We start from the raw sequence: 16,474 nt of genomic DNA on the forward strand, positions 1-16,474 counted from the left end.
TTGAGCGCTACTGCAGCAAGGACTATGTCTTTGAATGCACACAGCCCGATGGGTCAATACTGAAACTGGACAGAACTCAAATGAGGAAACTTCGGGAATGGTATTTCCTGGAGTACACGCCGAATGCGTATGCGGATGTGAAAAGTGTGGCCACCAGCGTGGAACGCGAGCGAGCGACGATATGGCTGACGATGCTGATGCACAATGACAACGCTGCTGGACAGGCGAGGGAGAAGATCAGCATCTTCTCTTGGAGATTGGAGGAGGACGAGGCTGGTGGGAAGAAGTGGATGTGGTGGAAAGAGTACACTTCTGCTGGCGTTGTGAGCTTCGACCAAACAAGTGAAGCGTCGTCCGGCTGAACAGGTGAGTTCGTGATATGATGTGCATTTGCCGTGGCCATGACTTCGTTGTGTGTATCGTACATCAAATCATGTTCAGACTAACTCATTCATACAGGTCAAAACACCTCATCGAGAGACTCTTCCATTGCAGTCTGCCTCGTAATCCATCCAATATGGCTTGACTTAAGAGAGGACCAAAGTTCCGTTGCTGTATGTGCCCGGACCTGCAGAAACACGTCAGCATTCGCGCCCCGAATCATCTTCAACGGTTCTAGTTGATACTCACCGGCGCTAACGGCCAAGTCGGTCGCACTCGTCTCGTAGAAAGTGACGGTGGCTGGGCCGCTGATGAAAAAGCAGTCGAACCTGGGATGGGTCAGCAAAAGTTTACCGGCAAGCACCTTCTAATGCACTGACAAGTCCTCGGCGCCATCGGTGTTGGCTGCAACAGTCGCACGGTCGGTCACTTGGAACCAGTTGCTGATGGCGAAGGTACCACGGCGGGCACAGGCAGTGGCCTCGTCTGCCTCGGCAGCATCATCCAGGCCAGCGACGAGCTTGGTGAGAAGATCACCACGGACCTGATTCGAATATGTCAGTTGACATCGAACCTGCAAATGGCCGGGCGGATTTCATTCGCTTACATCGTCCCAAGTCTGTGCGGATCGCTTGCTCTTTTGGAACCCCTCGATGACCTTGCCCATGACGGCAGCAGCGACACCACCAACAACGGCGAGACCTTATAAAGGTGGTTAGAACATATCTGGAGTCTGAAGAGTGTCATGGCATACCGAATGGACCCAATCTCTTGTCAAGGGATCTCTCCTCCTGGTGGAGAGCAGCTGGAGCGGCGCTGGCGAGGCCAAGGCCAAGAGCTGCGATAAGTCCGAACTTCATGGTGGTGGTGTTTGGAGATCGACAAGAAGATCTGGATATTGTCGATGAAGCTGGTTCGGTTGTGTTGACTTGCTGGCTGATGGCTGGATGGCTACATTTCCTCGTCCGACTCGACTCTTATATATCCCATGGCCCAAGGCTGTCGTCGATGTCTCGCCGTCCTCTCAAAATCCCGCAACCATGAGCGACATTCTTCCATCGTTCCTCTGGATAGCCTCATACTTGGCACTCGACTAGCCAGACACGCGAGCAGTTCAAGCGGATGTTCCTGACAGGCTGCGGCACCGTCTTCACCTACTCGGCACGTGACGGGCTTCCATATGTGGTAAGCAAGGTCTTACCAGCCTTGCCACTGCAGGCAATCGCTCGTGTGTTCGTTCTGTCTGAGGATGAGACATTGATAACGTGATCCAATCGCTCGCGTGGCAGTTATCCGATCGTATCAATTCGTCATACACTTTGGTGGTGGGCCATGCAAATGCCAAGAGGTATGCCGGGGGTTTCGGTGTATTCGGCAGGCTGCTCCATGTGGCCGTCAAGGATTGTGTGGGGAGAGTCAGACATCAAGAGCGGCGTTTGGTGGTGTTTGACGTCCTCTCGTCTTGTACTGCATGCTTCAACATTGCTTGAACGTATGCGACTGTATTTGACATGAACTTTCTGAGGAAGTTTTGCGGTGCAATTGATTGTTGCAGAGGCCAAAGCTCGACCACAGGCCACCCAGCATCATCGAGAACCCTCGTGGAAATCGACAGTCTTCTTTCTGCGTTCTACGGCCGTGTGTTAGCACACCACCCAAGTCCAACGGGCACATCTTGGCTTCAAAGCGTAACTTGGCGACGACCTTCTCGAACAATTTCATTTGTCTTGGACGACTAGTGTAAAGTTCTCGGCAACCACGTCACCTTTTTGAGTACGACAACGATAAGGGATGAGCGTTATGTCGCCACTTGAGACAGTACGCCGGAAGGCAGGCGGGATGTTGATGTTTTGTTCTGTCACCAGCCGTCTGCTGATTGTCGAAGATGCCAATGCGTGAATGAACATCAGCAGTCTCGGCCAGACCTAGTCCGACTACCAGAGGGTCACCGCGGGTTCCCTCAGACATACAGCTACGTCTTGTCAACTATATTGAAGTCAAGATGCTGTGTGGGCACAAGGTAGTTCGCAACGGAACATCGCTACAGGAAACATGCTAGCTGAAATTTCAAAGTTCAGCCGTCAGTAGTGATCGACACCAACACATGCAGCAGCCTGGTCGATCATTCTTAAAGTTTCTCATCGACGAGACTCTGAGCACTATTGTATCTTCGACGCAGTAGCGAACGAGTCCAGAGTCCAGAGCTAACGGTATCCTGAAAGAGCACAGCAAGAGATGTATGTATACAACACCTTTACTAGTCATTGAGCTGCCGGAAACAATACCAAATTCAAGCCCGAAGAATGCGAAGTATAGACACGAAGGAAGGCACTAGGTGTACCCTATGTTCAGGCTCTGGACGTTTGCAGAAACTCTAGTACATCTCAGCTGGCCAAGAGCTCCCAATAGAGAGTGGTGAATCCACACGTGTGAGCGGCTGACATGGCAAGTCTTTTGCAACGTTGCAAGAAATACAGACATATAACAACCCGGCTCCAACACCCATGGCGTGCCTGGAGAGTCCACTTGAAATCAGTCAGCCCGAGTCAACATGATGCACCGATCCGCTTTTTTGCTTGTCGCAGCCATCATCAGCCTTGATGTCTCTGCAGCCCCTTCGACACCAACTTTCAAGTTCTACGGCGTGAACGAGGCTGCAGCGAACTTTGGAACCGAGCTACCAGGTCAATACGGAGTCGACTACACATGGCCAAATCCCGACTCGATCAAGAACTTCACTGGGCAAGGCTTCAACACGATCCGGATCGGAATACAGATGGAAAGATTGACACCTGATGGGCTCACGGCGAAGTTTGATCAGGACTATCTGGGCAATCTGACGAGTACAGTGGATCTCGTCACAAGTCAGGGTGCTTATGCTTTGATTGACCCTCATAACTATGGGAGATTCTATAATGAGATCATCAATTCAACGGCAGACTTTGGGACTTGGTGGACCAATGTGGCCTCGCTGTTCAAGGAGAATGAGCTCGTCATGTTCGATGTCAACAATGAGTAAGCCGTCAGTTGTGTACGCAGACCTTTCACTGATGAGATGTCAATAGATTCTGGGGCATGAATACTTCGCATGTGTTCGCCATGAATCAGGCGGCCATCAATGCCATTCGAGCGGCTGGGGCTACCTCACAGTACATTACTCCCGAAGGCAATCAATGGACGTCTGCATGGTATGATATCTCCTAGAGCTGCCATAATTGGTGCTGAGTGTGATTCTAGGGGCTGGACAAACATACCGGGTCAAGACGGCGTCACAAATGGCCAAGTCATGGGCGACCTGGTTGATCCGTCAAACAAGCTGGTCTATCAGATGCACCACTATCTCAACTCTGATGGCTCTGGTAACGACGATTCGTGTGTCAGCGCTACTGTGGGCAGTGATCGTCTCAAGGCTACAACGACTTGGCTGCGTGACAACAAGAAAGTGGCCTTCATCGGTGAATTCGCAGGAGGAGTGAACGATGTATGTGTATCCGCTGTGAAGGACATGCTCAACTACATGAACAGCAACTCTGATGTGTAAGTTGTTCCGAAGGCGAAATGTAAGCTGGATCAGTTGCTAACGTACTGCAGGTGGCTCGGGTTCACCTGGTGGGCTGCGGTAAGACTCGATGCTTGCCAGAGAGGTATGCTCGTTCGCTGACCGTCATCTCTAGGGCCCATGGTGGGGACCAACACACTACAACAGCATCGAACCTGGGGAGGGAATCGCGTACGATACCTACGTTCCGATTCTCCGATCAGCTGCCAACGGCGAAATCTTTGCTCCTCCACCGCCATCTTCGACGACAACGACGGATGTATCATCGAGTTCCTCCACCAGTCCACCTACAGCGTCGCCGACGCTCTGGGGGAAGTGTGGTGGTGTAGGATGGGACGGGCCAACCAACTGCCCTGGCGGTAGTTGCTGTGTGCCTCAGAATCAGTGGTACTGGCAGTGCGTGCTGGATTGTCCCACAACGACAGCCTAGATGCAGTCTTGTTGGCTTTCAGATGAATCGTGATCACTCTCCTGGAATTATCGCAAAAGTTCTTTCCATGGGATATAGGACACCATGGTAACTCGTTCGTATCTCGCATGGAATCTAGAAGACCCTGAGTAGTGACTCTGCAGCTTGGTAACACAGCAGCGAGCTCTTACTAATGGGTGTTGGACGGCTTGCATCATGGTCAAAAGAAAGTCAAATCGGACAGCTGGAGAAGTTGGAGATTTCGACCCGTGAGAGTTGGAGTAGGTCTATGCAAAACACTTAAAAGCGCCCATCAACCTTCGACAGGATCCATCAACCCCATCTTCTTCTCAATTGTGTAGTCAATAGCCTGATCAATCATGTCGCACCTGCAGTACAAATCATACCCGGGATTCGGGGAGTGGAACTTTGAGAACTTCCAGTATGTCCTTTCACTTTGGAAAGCGTACCTTGCTTGCATTATTGACACCTGCTGACCTTCTTGCTTTTTCCCAGCTACTCATCTGCTGTTCGTATCGCTCCTGGAGAGCAGATCCAGATCTCAGGCCAAGGCGGTTGGACCAGGGACGACGGCAAGGTCAAAGAAAACTTGGCCGAGGAGTTTGCTCAGGTACGAGTGCTCTACGATCTTCCTCAGTCAACCTCGTCGACTGAAGTTCTCGCAGGCCTTCGAGAACGTTAACTACACGATCAAATACGCCGGCGGTAAAGGCATGTCTGCTGTCTACAAGTTGGCTGTCTATTACGCCCCGGTCACGGAGGAAGCTTTGAATGAGACGGTCGTCAACTTGAGAAAGTGGTTCCCGGATCATCGACCGTTGTTGACGGCGATTGGCGTCGAGAAGTTGGCAGCGCCGGGAATGCGTTTTGAGATTGAGGCGTGGGCTCATGTAGAGTGATCGTGAATGGGAGACGAAATCTAAAGAGATTGTTGGTTGAGTGAAATTTACGAATCCTCACGTCGACTATGGAATTCAGTCATTATAACCGCAACTTTCAACAAAGTCTTTCGTGGCCTACGTCGTGCAGTCATAGTCATTTGATGCCGCAAAGCATAAGCGTCGCACTGGTTCGGGGTGAAGGTCTTAACCACTCTCAATGACTGTACTAAAAGTATCGCATATGCTGCTTAGGCCTGCTGTCAATCTTCACCTGTTTCAGGCCCAGTTACTTACTATATGCTTCTACTTCAATCTCAACAATCATTCCCGGAGCACCAAGCCTTGGCACTGATAATGCCGTATACACGGGACGATGAGCAAGTCGCTTCTTCATCACCTCCGTGAGATATCCAAAATGACTTTCCACATCGGTAAGGTAGCTTCGAATGAGATAGATCTGCAGCTGATTAGTAAATATCTAAGATCGAATATGAAGGATGCGAACATACGTCGTCTAGCCCAGACAACCCGGCAGTTTTCAAGACGACATCGATGTTGTCGAATGCTCGTTCGATCTGGCCTTTCCAATCTTGGCCATCGATCTGGCCGTCTCGAGTCCAGCCTCCTTGACCGGACAGCTTGGTGATTCCATGTGGGAGGTGAACGAATTGGGAGTAGTGGTAAGTTTTGCCTGTAGCAGGATGTTAGCCAGAGGAGACTGGGCTGGTTCTCTGTCTCGTACCAAGCTCCGTTCCAGCTCCTTCGTCGTTGCCATACTGTAGGGAAGACATCGTTCGCCTGCTGAGTGATGGATGAATCTTTGAGTGTAAAGATCGTTCGTGTCGTGTTTGATCGAGCTTGTTCCAGAGCGCTTACACGCCGTCCAGGAAGTGGTACTGTTATAACCTCACCCTCGAGGTCGATCTTCCCCATCTCCAAAACCTCTCCGCATGCGCTTTGTCACGATCAGCCCTAGCGCAAGCATGTGTAACCTTATAAAGCTTATGAAGCTACCCTTCTCCAACTTTCTCCAACCCTCCTCTTTCCCCGCCTCTACCTCAACACAACCAACATGCTCGAGCAAAGCGAGAGGCGGTTTCGATGCGATGACTGCGAGAAACGCTTCTCCAGGCTGGAGCATCTGCAGCGGCACACGCGAATCCGTAAGAAATGCGAAATGCGCGACATTGGCGGGGAAAGGCTCATTCGCTGACATATTGTTTGCGACAGATACAAAAGAGAAGCCGTTTGCCTGCTTCTGTGGACGAACGTTCGCACGGAGCGATTTGCTCAAGAGACACAAGCTGCGTACGCATTCGACTGCGACTGCGGAGCGAGGCACCGAAGATGCACGGCGAATGGACGTACAGGGCAATGCCAGAGGCAAGGCTGTTGAAGCGCAGGGGCAAGACGTGGTGACCCAACCAACACACGGTCAAGACTTTCGAGAAGATGCAAACGTGCCCATGAGTCCAGGACAGGATTTTCCGGCCTTTGTGGAGTTTGTCGAAAGCATTGGCTTGGGGCATGATTGGGACTTCTTCGACCTCGATCCACAAAGCGCCTTTGCCTTTGATGAGCCCCAGCTTCCTTCGCTCGACGGGCTGGGCGATTTGGCCACGAGTTCACAGCAGCCAACTTCCACATCGTCGGCAGCGCGAAGTTCGGCCCCAACGACTGTAGAGCTCAGCTCTGTTGCCGATCGAGCAGGATCGGAGCAAGCGCTCACACCCATTCAGTGGAGACTGAGCCAGAGTCAGTGGCAGATACTTACACAGAAGTGCCAAGGGTCCGTGTCTGGGTTGACGCTTCCATCGCGCCCTGCAATGTCCCGCTACCTTCAGTCATACGTGACCAAGTTCCATAAACATTACCCAATGATTCACCTACCCACGTACGATCCAGTGGCGTCGCCGCTGTGGCTCACCCTGATCATGGCTGCAGTAGGAGCGCAGTGCATCTTCGAGGCCAAGAACAGCTATCGATTGTACCAAGCTGCACGGTATTTGACCATGGAACAGAGACAGCTGGACTCGGACGGTCGCAACATCGGGCAGACCCAGATGCATCGCATAGCGATGATCCAAACCTTGATCTTGCTGATGGTGTTCAGTGCTTGGGATACGGATACGAGGCTCCTTGGCGAGGCGTTGGATTTGCAAAGCGTAGTATCTGGTGACATTCGTCGGGCGCTCGCTGAAAGCTCTTCCACCCACAGCAGCGATACTGAGTGGCAGATCTGGATTCGAGAAGAGACGCATCGCCGTGTCATTCTGATTTCATACGCATATCTTGTGGTGCAGAGCACGGCCTATGACCTGCCCCCAGTAGTGTTGACAGGAGAGATCCAGGAGTTCATACTGCCGTGCGGGTCGGCCGAATGGGAGGCCAGAACAGAACCCGAGTGGAGGCAGGCCCTTCGACATTCAAGTCATAGCACAGCGCGCACAGGGGATGTGTTGCGGCAGCTACTATCCGACCAAAGCGGCGGGGGCATCGATGGACGGTTGCGTTTCTCTGCGGTAGGAAGCTTCGTAGTGGTACAGGCCTTGATCCAACGTATCTTCTTCGCAAGACAGTTGCACGACACATCCAGCACGGCCCTTCCTCGGGCAGAACTCGATGTGATCCAGTAAGTCGAAATTCCTACAAACCCAACACCCAGACTCGCTGAAACTGTAGCAGGTCTGCGCTGACGAAGTGGAAAACCATTTGCCAGCGAACACCAAACTCCAGCTTGGATCCTCAGAACGCGGAGGGTCCCGTGCCTTTCACGTCCGCAGCATTCCTAGCGATGGCTTTTGCTCGTCTACACCTTGACCTAGGTCCCTGTCGAAATCTCAGGACTCGTGATCCGAAGCAAGTTGCCGCTGCCATACTGGCTTCACCGGTGCCCGAATGTGGTGGCCCAGGTACGTTAGAGCATGAACGTGGCTGTTTCGTTTCCAGAGCTGACCGAAGCAAGTCATTCCCGCGTTGCTTCACAGTGCGCATTCACTCAGCGTACCAGTAATGCTTGGCGTTGATCATGTCTTGGGAAGTCAGTCGCTGTTCTGGAACTGTGAGCACTCGCTGTGTGGGTTTGAATCCGGCATATTCCTTTGGAGATGGCTGCAGTCCGCTGGCGAGTCTGGTAGCTGGGACGACTTGGATGGTGAGTGATGCTGTGCATTGAACGACGTGCTCGGACTGACAGCTACAAAGCCGATGAGAAAGGCATTGTCTCTTGGGTGTTGTTCTCGATCAAGGAGGCCTTGGAGTCTGTACCCGCCAGTGATTTGGGTATCCGTGATGACACTGTCTTGTCTCAATTGAGCTTTCCGAGACTAGGCATACTGGTGTTGAAACTTTGGGCAAGAATATTTTCGAGTCGCAGAAGTTGGGCGATAACGCAGGAGATTGGAGAGAGCTTGAGGTTGCTGGCCGAGGCAGTCGAGGCGTCCTGACGCTCTTACCACTGTGAATATCATGATATCTTTACGACTAATTGGACAGGCCAATTGAGGAAAATAATGTATTCGTTAGTCGACCAGTGAAGAATGTTGTGCTGTAGAAAGGGTGTTGGGATCCGCTGACGTGGTATAAAAATGGATCAAAACAAAGCTAGTTCCAACTAGGAACTAGCGTATCATGAGAATCCCTGACGACACTCGCTTGGTGAATGTTGACAACAGTCCTTCAACGCATTTACTCGTATTGATTAGCCATGTATGGCGGACGCTGATGCCGACGAGGCTGTGAGTGGGAAGCGGAAGAGGCGTGGTGGCAACAGGCGTAAGACAGGATGGTCAGTCCAGTTGTCGTTGCCGTCCACGGTTCTCACTGACATGAAATAGTGCGACTTGCAAGAAGCGTCACATACGTTGCGATGAGAAGTCTCCAAGATGTGGGAACTGTGAACGGCTAGGACTAGAATGTCAAGCTTCAGACTTCATTGCACAGTCGACATGGCACGCTGCGAAGCCTGATCAGCACAGAAGGGCTCAGCGGCAGAAACGGCCGAGAGCGTCTGAGAAGGATGCGAACGACACTTATACAAGCCATCATAGCGGAAGTGGGTCGCCAGCAGTCGACGAAGTACACAGTCTGGGCACTGTCGATCATCAAAATGAATCTCCAGCCCACGATAGCCCGCTCAATTTGACGGAAGAAAACGTCTATCTGTTGGCTACTTACCGATCAGGCGTGGCAACTTGGGTATGTATACGAGTCGCTGGCATCGAGTGTACTGCTGAGAGGTTTCACTCTCACAGATGGATGTCTTTGATAAAGGCAAGACTTATCAAGAGGATGTCACCAAAATTGGCACCACCTGTCCACTTCTCCTTCGCTGCATTTGTGCGTTTACCGCCAAGCATCTTTCACTCAAGAAGTCGGGCGCCGTCTGGGAACCAATAGCATCTCGATACTACGTCGAAGCACTCAATCTTCTGATCAGGGAGATTGACTGTTCTGCGCCTACCGCAAACAGCCTCACTGCAGCGATACTACTCAGCAGCTACGAGGTCACGGCAGCGCTAAGTGTGCCACACAGGTCCCACACCAAGTCAGTAAGAGTCCTGTGAGACACCCTGAAGTACCCATGCTTACGAGTTCTTTGTGGTTAGAGGAGCCTTGGACCTCATTCGTGCCAGGAACGTGTCCGCTCGATCCTCGGGCTCTGACGGCAAGAACTTTTGGATATATGTGCGTCACGAGCTTGTTGTTGCTCTGATAAACGAGAGCCCTCTGCAGCTTGACCCTCGAGATTGGCAGATGCGGGCACTAGAATCCCACACCGGGGAAGATCGACTTGCGATGCACATGATGTGGCTTGCTGGCATCGCCATTAATATGGTGTTTGACGAAGAGTCTGATACAGACAGAGCACAGCTGATTGAAAGTCTCCAATCGTGGTATCGTCAATGTCCGCCTACATTTAAAGGTGCTGCGTACGGTAATATCGATGGGGAAGGGCTTCAGAAAGTGTTCTTCGCGGTGCCAGCGGCTGGTAAGTCTAACCCAATGGTCACTTTGACTCCCTCAACTTCTCAAACTCTCAAAGCTAACAAAATCACAGCAGCGGCAATGCTGTGGTACCACCTGTCTTGCGTGATTATCTATGCAGAGCGGTGCGGTAACAGCTTATTTCAGCCGAAAAGGGTATTTGTGTCTCACGTATAAGACTCAATATATATCTCTTGACTGATATCTCTGCCAGGCTCAGGATCACGCGAAAACAATACTTGGCATCTGCATTGCCGATCTGCCAGATTGTGTACGCTGTTTCGCAATCATGCCGCTCTACATTGGTAAGAAATTGAATGGTGCGCTCTTGTCGATGTGGTGGACGCTGATGTTTATGCAGTCGGAAAACATGCCGACAATTTCACCATGAAGTATCGCTCTTGGTCGCTACTCGCTGATATGGAACGAGAGCTGGGATATCATACCAATGCAATGGTGACAGCACTAAAGGACAAGCTATAGTGAATGACACATTCTACGCAGTGGAACGAAGAAGCCTGCTGAGATGAAACACCTTCGTGACGCTGGAGGCCGTGCGTATCGCTGTTCAAGGCCGGGCGCTTTCCTGCGGGCACCGAGCTAACACGATACTGCGGAGCACTTCGACTTGGACCATTCTAGATGGACATCGCGAGCAGTCACCTAAATTGGGCGGCGGATGTGTGCGCCACCGAGTAACGTCTACGCCATCGCCACTCAGGGTAGGAGAACACATGGGCACACTCGCTTATCGTGTTGGAAGATGCTGTCTGTACTCGCTCTCATTTTGTCAGTCGAATGAGGACACTGACACTACCGCTTCTGTCCTCTTTCTGAGGCATTAGCATCGTTCAAAGCCAGGCAAGGGACTTCAGGTCGAAAGCCAAGAGCAAGAGGCTGCCATCCTTGGCCTGGAAATGCGTACGTGGTTGCTGAGGGCTATCCAACCTAGCAAGCTATTCTAAATGTGACGTGGGGGCCTGGAACGGGGCTTATACCCGACAGACGCAACATTTGGCATGTTTGGTAATTCCGTTAAGCCATGGCGCAACGACTGGACCCTCGGTAAGGCTGGCACAGCTGGAAGCGCAGGGATGGTACAGCTGCGCCCACCTTGCTGTCCAATTGACATGGTCCCGAGAGTAGTTCACGGGGAACGTCGGAACCGGTCAACGCAGTTCGCCTCGCGAGTTTGTGTAACACTCCATCAAGCGCCTGGTCACAACAACCATCGAGATGTGTTGGTTGCTCACGCGCAGCAGTAAGGGAAGCACATGCGAAGACGTCGCCACCTTAATGCAACTTCCGGCTTTGTGCCAAGTTTCCGGCTTACTTGTATTACAGCGCCGCTTTGGAGCGCTTATTCCATGCAGTGCCTCAGGGTGGGTACCACGAGCTCTCGATCGCTGGTCCACGCGGTTCTCGAGTTCCCTCTTGCGCTTGACCTGTTGTTGCAGCTGAGAAGGTCTCCTGGCTGAGCTGGGCTGTGACAGGAGACCTCTAAAAGGGCGACAGCGGCTTTCCTGATCCCATGTTTGTCTATCATGTTCCCACCAAACATACTGATCCATCAAAAGAGCTTCGTACCCTATTCGATTCGTTTTTCCAAAACAAGATCCGTTCAAGCCCCACGCAGCCTACACATACCCCACGAGAGCAACGACAACACCCATACAAGACACTGTCTGCATGCCCTTGGCACATCGTTTGCCAGAGTTCAATGAGATTGGCATGTCCAGGGGCCCTCCGATCCAAAGAAATGAAGCAGCAAGTCGGAGTCTACCTGCAGATGTGTGGGAATGCCAACGAATACTGGCTCTCGATGGAGCAGGAGCCAAGGGACTCTCATGTCTCTACATCATCCAAGAGCTCTTCAATCATGTTGCCATGTTGGAGAAAGGCACCCAACCGGCAGCACAGTCGAGCACTTCGTCACCTTTGTTCTTCTCGGTGAAGGACTACGCAGTACAATCACCTGAAAGTCTCAGTGATCCTACGTTGCCCTACAGGCCATGCCATTACTTCGACTACATCTTCGGTTCTCAAATGGGAGGTATTGTGGCAATCCTGCTTGGTGTGCTAAGGCTTACAGTCGAGGAGGCGATACAGCGGGCAGAAAGAATTTACGGTCAGCTCAGACAAGTCACCAGACACCCGTCGCCGATTATCCCGCCTTTCAATCTTGGCTCCTCGAAGAGCAACAATTCTGACTGGCTACGGCACACACTCTGGCAGTATCTGGAGGCCGTTGGGGATAGCGAAATGAAGAGAGGTAAACGAGAGCACAGTAGACCACCGAAACAAGCAAGAAGACAAACCAGCAGTCAGCTGTCAAGCATGAGCGTCGACGAGAGGTTTTGCCAAACAGTTGTGCTTACTACTCACAAGGCAGGCAAGGGAGTTTCACGTCCTTTCTTGCTAGGCTCTTATCGTCGGTCTGATGGCGTAGAGGCATTCCAGAGCTCGTCGCTTAAGTACGACACCAGCATGATTTCGATCGTGGATGCTGCCAGAGCAACGATGTCAAATCGTCGGCTCTACGAGAGTGTGCATCTGCCAGGCCTTCGAGGCTCCCTGCGAGCTACAACTCCGTCCTGCGACAACGCTGCCGCCTTGGCCCTGGATGAGGTCGCACGACGACATGGCGACGGTGTCGACTTCCTTTTGAGCATAGGGGACGACGAAGACTACCCTTGCAGAACCAACTCAGACCTGAGCGATGATCCGCAAGGACGCATCGTCGATGGACATCAACCTGCTCCGACAGTCGACAGCAGCAATTTCGATCTGACTTATCACGACTTCGTGGTCCCTGGCATATCAGACGACCTGTCGTCATCGGAAATCAGAGCAAAAGCATTGGAGTACTGCGATACCCATGGCGCCGATATCAGCAGATGGGCTGGGGTACTTGTCGAGAGTCGGCGACATCGTGCCCGGACAGTTGAGTGGCAAAGCTACGCTGGCTTTGCAATGCGATGCCCTCTATGCACCGTTGCTGGAAATGAAGAAAGCCGGCGGCCGTACGATGTAGCTGGTTTGCAGCAACATTATCTTAAGCGGCATGCCCATGCCACTGATCGCGGGCCGACTGGCTGAATTCCTTGTTGGAGTTGGAGGATACCATTTTGGCGCTGGGGAACTGCATAGACATGCGCACCGATCGCAAATGTATGACGGATATGATGACCCTGTTGTATGTACAAGTGATTGTCAAGCCTTGCCAACGCTATTTCGCCTGATCAGTTTGTGCACAAATGTGCTGTCAAAGCTAATACAGAACCGCCTGAAGGACGCATGGTTCTTGGACACTGGAGCGTTATGTGTATCGAGCGTATGCACCCATCGTGACCCACAGAAGATGCGGGAGCTAGTTGTCGGCTGCTCAAGGAGTCTTCCCTGGAACAAATAAGGCAGCCACTGCGGCCATATCTATCAGCATACCATACCCGTGCTTGGTTCTAGGATCGAGTAAAGTATGTGCGGGCATCCGCTCTGGATCTTCGATGTCAATTGCACCGCGTCTGGGAATGAAGTAAAGGCTTCCATGAAGCGTTCCGCTTGTGCCTTTGGGAGTCAGTATTCTTCTTGGTCTTCTTGGTAGCCTTGGACTCACAGTATCTCTTCCAAATGGTGGATTTTCTGGCTAGCGAGAAACTTTCCTTACGAGGATGATAGACCACGATCCACCATCCTTTGAGTATTCTCATTCGGTCCTTTACCTGATCTAAAGGTGTCCCGGGTAGGATCAGCTCACGCCCCTGCCTGAGACGGCTGCTTGGATACGAAGGTCGTCTGACTGCGCTTGAGCGGCGAATCGTAACTGCCGTGTATGAGTCGTGATGTGGCTGTTCAGGGGCCGTCGCTGATAACTTTTGTTCTGCAAAATCACGGGAATCGGAGCTTGCAGTAGCAATCGATTTTGTTGGAGCGTCGTTCAACACATCTTTCATCTCGACTTCGCTCCCTGCTGGGCCATTGGGATTTGGGGTATTCCATCGAAGTTTCTTCGGTGACGTTGGAGACGACAGCTGACTATCGGTCTCGATCGAATCAGGCTCAGTGTATAACTCGGAGAAAATTTCAGTATCATGACCAGAGGGTGTCCGTAAGTTGATCTTCTTGTCTGGAATTTCCTTTCTCGGCTCCTGCAAGACCCCGTTGACGGAATTTCTCGAGACCCGCGTTGGAGAATCCGCCTTCAAGATGGGATGGACTATGCGACTTGGCTCAGAAGGCACAATACTGCGGTCGCCTGTTCCTGAAGCTTCAGAAGAATGACGAGGCTGATACTGTGAATGAGGAACCGCGAAATCCTGAACTGAGGAGCTTCCTTCGTGATCAGCTCTCGAAACTCGCGCTCTGGATGGATTAGGTGGTTTCAACCTGGTCTGATCATGCTTAGCCGGGGTCTCAATACAGAACGGTGAAACGATTTGCTCACATTTGCTCTTCGAGGGTGGCAGTGGCGGCAGTCCTCCTGACAAAGACGAGAAAAGCACTTCCAGGCCTGAGACAGAATCTCCTTCGTACGCGGTCGGCCTTGGCCATGAGGATCTAGCTCACTGTTTGTTGGCTTCGCAGTCATCATCCTCAACAAGTTGTTGAAGAAGGAGTCGGTTACCTCGTCGGTAGCCTTCTTTTCGTGGGGCATAAAACAGTCTCTTGGCCATTGCGTGTTATCTTGCTCAGTGGCTTTGAGTTTCAGCTTCTTAAGCCAGCCATGGATGAGTCGTGAGCTGAGAGCATCAGAGTAGTATTTGTTCTCGAGTGCTGCAATTAGATCCTGCATCGTCTCACCCATCATCACGCTGGCCATCTCCAAAAATACAAAGCCCAGGCAGACGACGTCCCATTCCAGTCCTCGGGGTTCTTCATCTTTGACGTTCTGTGGAGCGTATCGAGGAGTTGAGTGAGTTGGGCCCTCGGTGTAGGCCAGTTCGCGGTTCGTGTATTGTTTTGCAATGTCAAAATCTGCCAGGATCACCGTTCCTCCGTGGATCAAAATGTTCTCTGGTTTGATGTCACGATGTTTTATGGGGTTGTCCAAATCATGCAAGTAGATCACTGCTTGACACAAGCACGCAAAATACGATACGAACACTTTCATATCGTGGAACATTCTCCATTCGATGCCGGGTTTGCACGCGCGATTGTGGTCCGATATCATGTACAGGTATTGCTCCATATTAAGTGGTGCCAGCGGAAAAAGCAGTATCCCAATTCTGGCGCTGCCTGGGATCTGATCTTCAATGAAGACACCTAATGCAGCGATGATATGGCAATGATCCAGGTCAGCTAGTTGTCTGAATTCTTCCAGGACTCGTTTCTCGTGCTCGGCCTCAAGCGGTACACTCTTCACTGCCACATGCTCGTGAGTTCCGTCTTCTCGAAGGAATTTGGCCGAATGAACTTCAGACTTCCGCGACCAGCTAACCAAAGTTTGCTTGAATGCATGTTCCGGGTTCGTTTTGCGCTCGTGTTTGTTCAGCGGTGCACGTGTAGGATTCCCATTGGGTCCAGGAGGCCAGTAGAGCCTCATATTGGGCCCTTCATTGCGAAAGTCTGGCAGAGACATCTCCGAGCCCTGCCGCTTGATTTCCGGTGATTCTTGCCGTCGTACCTCGTCTCGGTCTCCATTTGCATAAGGCAAACCCCCAATGGATCTGCGTTGAATGACTGCGTTTGAATGGCTTCCAGGCTGGTGACTTTCACGATTCATTGGTTTTATGCCTTCCGAGAACCACGGATAAGCCGGCAAAGTAACGCAGTGCGACTGCCTATAGAATATTGGATATGGACAAGTAGTGTGGTCGTTTCGATCAGTGTGGCGGCTTGTGTGATGGGCGAATTCACCGCAATCGACACTAAGTGACGGCCTTGGCGATGTAAGGTAGTGAGCATTTGCAGATTACACGTAAATACTGCACTCACGTTGCAAGCTACGAGAGAGGTCGGGTCTGATCCAAGGCCTGAGGCTTTCACTCGCATTCCAATTTTCCAGTGAATGAGGCTGCCAGCTGAACAAGCCTTTGGATGGCGAGCAGTTTGCGAAAGCCGGCCACGCCCCCTTGTACTGCACACCACCATTGCGCATTGTACCACCACCGCTCGTGCGCGAGACGGCGGTAGCAGCAGCCACACATCCATTTCTGGAGAGCTGAAAAGGCGCAAGCTCTGTTCGGCTGGTGCGCATGAGATAGCTGCAGAAGGGCCCCTGTACGCTGCTCTCGGCGT

General features: G+C 51.8%; 7 protein-coding genes across 7 annotated transcripts; 5 read left to right on the forward strand and 2 right to left on the reverse strand.

Moving 5' to 3' along the window:
* Positions 1–76: 76 nt before the first annotated feature.
* On the reverse strand, positions 77–1,241 carry M409DRAFT_56926 (uncharacterized protein; the record flags this gene model as incomplete). The annotated part of the gene is made up of 5 exons (XM_033813449.1): positions 77–405; positions 631–710; positions 762–925; positions 989–1,083; positions 1,136–1,241. 5 exons carry the CDS (start codon positions 1,239–1,241, stop codon positions 77–79), a joined length of 774 nt encoding a protein of 257 aa, XP_033665128.1.
* Positions 1,242–2,932: 1,691 nt separating this feature from the next.
* Positions 2,933–4,370, forward strand: M409DRAFT_25584 (carbohydrate-binding module family 1 protein; the record flags this gene model as incomplete). Its single annotated transcript, XM_033807757.1, has 5 exons — positions 2,933–3,396; positions 3,447–3,569; positions 3,619–3,918; positions 3,973–4,000; positions 4,056–4,370. The coding sequence occupies 5 exons, from the start codon at positions 2,933–2,935 to the stop codon at positions 4,368–4,370; spliced, it is 1,230 nt and encodes a 409-aa protein (XP_033665129.1).
* A 359-nt stretch (positions 4,371–4,729) lies between these two features.
* On the forward strand, positions 4,730–5,269 carry M409DRAFT_56928 (uncharacterized protein; the record flags this gene model as incomplete). The annotated part of the gene is made up of 3 exons (XM_033813450.1): positions 4,730–4,791; positions 4,866–4,980; positions 5,036–5,269. 3 exons carry the CDS (start codon positions 4,730–4,732, stop codon positions 5,267–5,269), a joined length of 411 nt encoding a protein of 136 aa, XP_033665130.1.
* A 397-nt stretch (positions 5,270–5,666) lies between these two features.
* On the forward strand, positions 5,667–8,697 carry M409DRAFT_56929 (uncharacterized protein; the record flags this gene model as incomplete). Its single annotated transcript, XM_033813451.1, has 6 exons — positions 5,667–5,687; positions 5,770–5,931; positions 6,253–7,883; positions 7,937–8,163; positions 8,217–8,405; positions 8,456–8,697. 6 exons carry the CDS (start codon positions 5,667–5,669, stop codon positions 8,695–8,697), a joined length of 2,472 nt encoding a protein of 823 aa, XP_033665131.1.
* A 264-nt stretch (positions 8,698–8,961) lies between these two features.
* On the forward strand, positions 8,962–10,628 carry M409DRAFT_56930 (uncharacterized protein; the record flags this gene model as incomplete). The annotated part of the gene is made up of 6 exons (XM_033813452.1): positions 8,962–9,038; positions 9,088–9,448; positions 9,505–9,797; positions 9,886–10,241; positions 10,311–10,393; positions 10,452–10,628. 6 exons carry the CDS (start codon positions 8,962–8,964, stop codon positions 10,626–10,628), a joined length of 1,347 nt encoding a protein of 448 aa, XP_033665132.1.
* A 1,298-nt stretch (positions 10,629–11,926) lies between these two features.
* M409DRAFT_25588 (uncharacterized protein) lies at positions 11,927–13,336 on the forward strand (the record flags this gene model as incomplete). The annotated part of the gene is made up of 1 exon (XM_033807758.1): positions 11,927–13,336. The coding sequence occupies one exon, from the start codon at positions 11,927–11,929 to the stop codon at positions 13,334–13,336; it is 1,410 nt and encodes a 469-aa protein (XP_033665133.1).
* Positions 13,337–14,677: 1,341 nt separating this feature from the next.
* On the reverse strand, positions 14,678–15,779 carry M409DRAFT_25589 (uncharacterized protein; the record flags this gene model as incomplete). The annotated part of the gene is made up of 2 exons (XM_033807759.1): positions 14,678–14,794; positions 14,862–15,779. 2 exons carry the CDS (start codon positions 15,777–15,779, stop codon positions 14,678–14,680), a joined length of 1,035 nt encoding a protein of 344 aa, XP_033665134.1.
* Between the last annotated feature and the right edge of the window lie 695 nt (positions 15,780–16,474).

This window comes from Zasmidium cellare, assembly GCF_010093935.1.
Source record: "Zasmidium cellare ATCC 36951 unplaced genomic scaffold M409scaffold_27, whole genome shotgun sequence".
In the NCBI taxonomy this organism is placed as follows: domain Eukaryota; kingdom Fungi; phylum Ascomycota; class Dothideomycetes; order Mycosphaerellales; family Mycosphaerellaceae; genus Zasmidium; species Zasmidium cellare.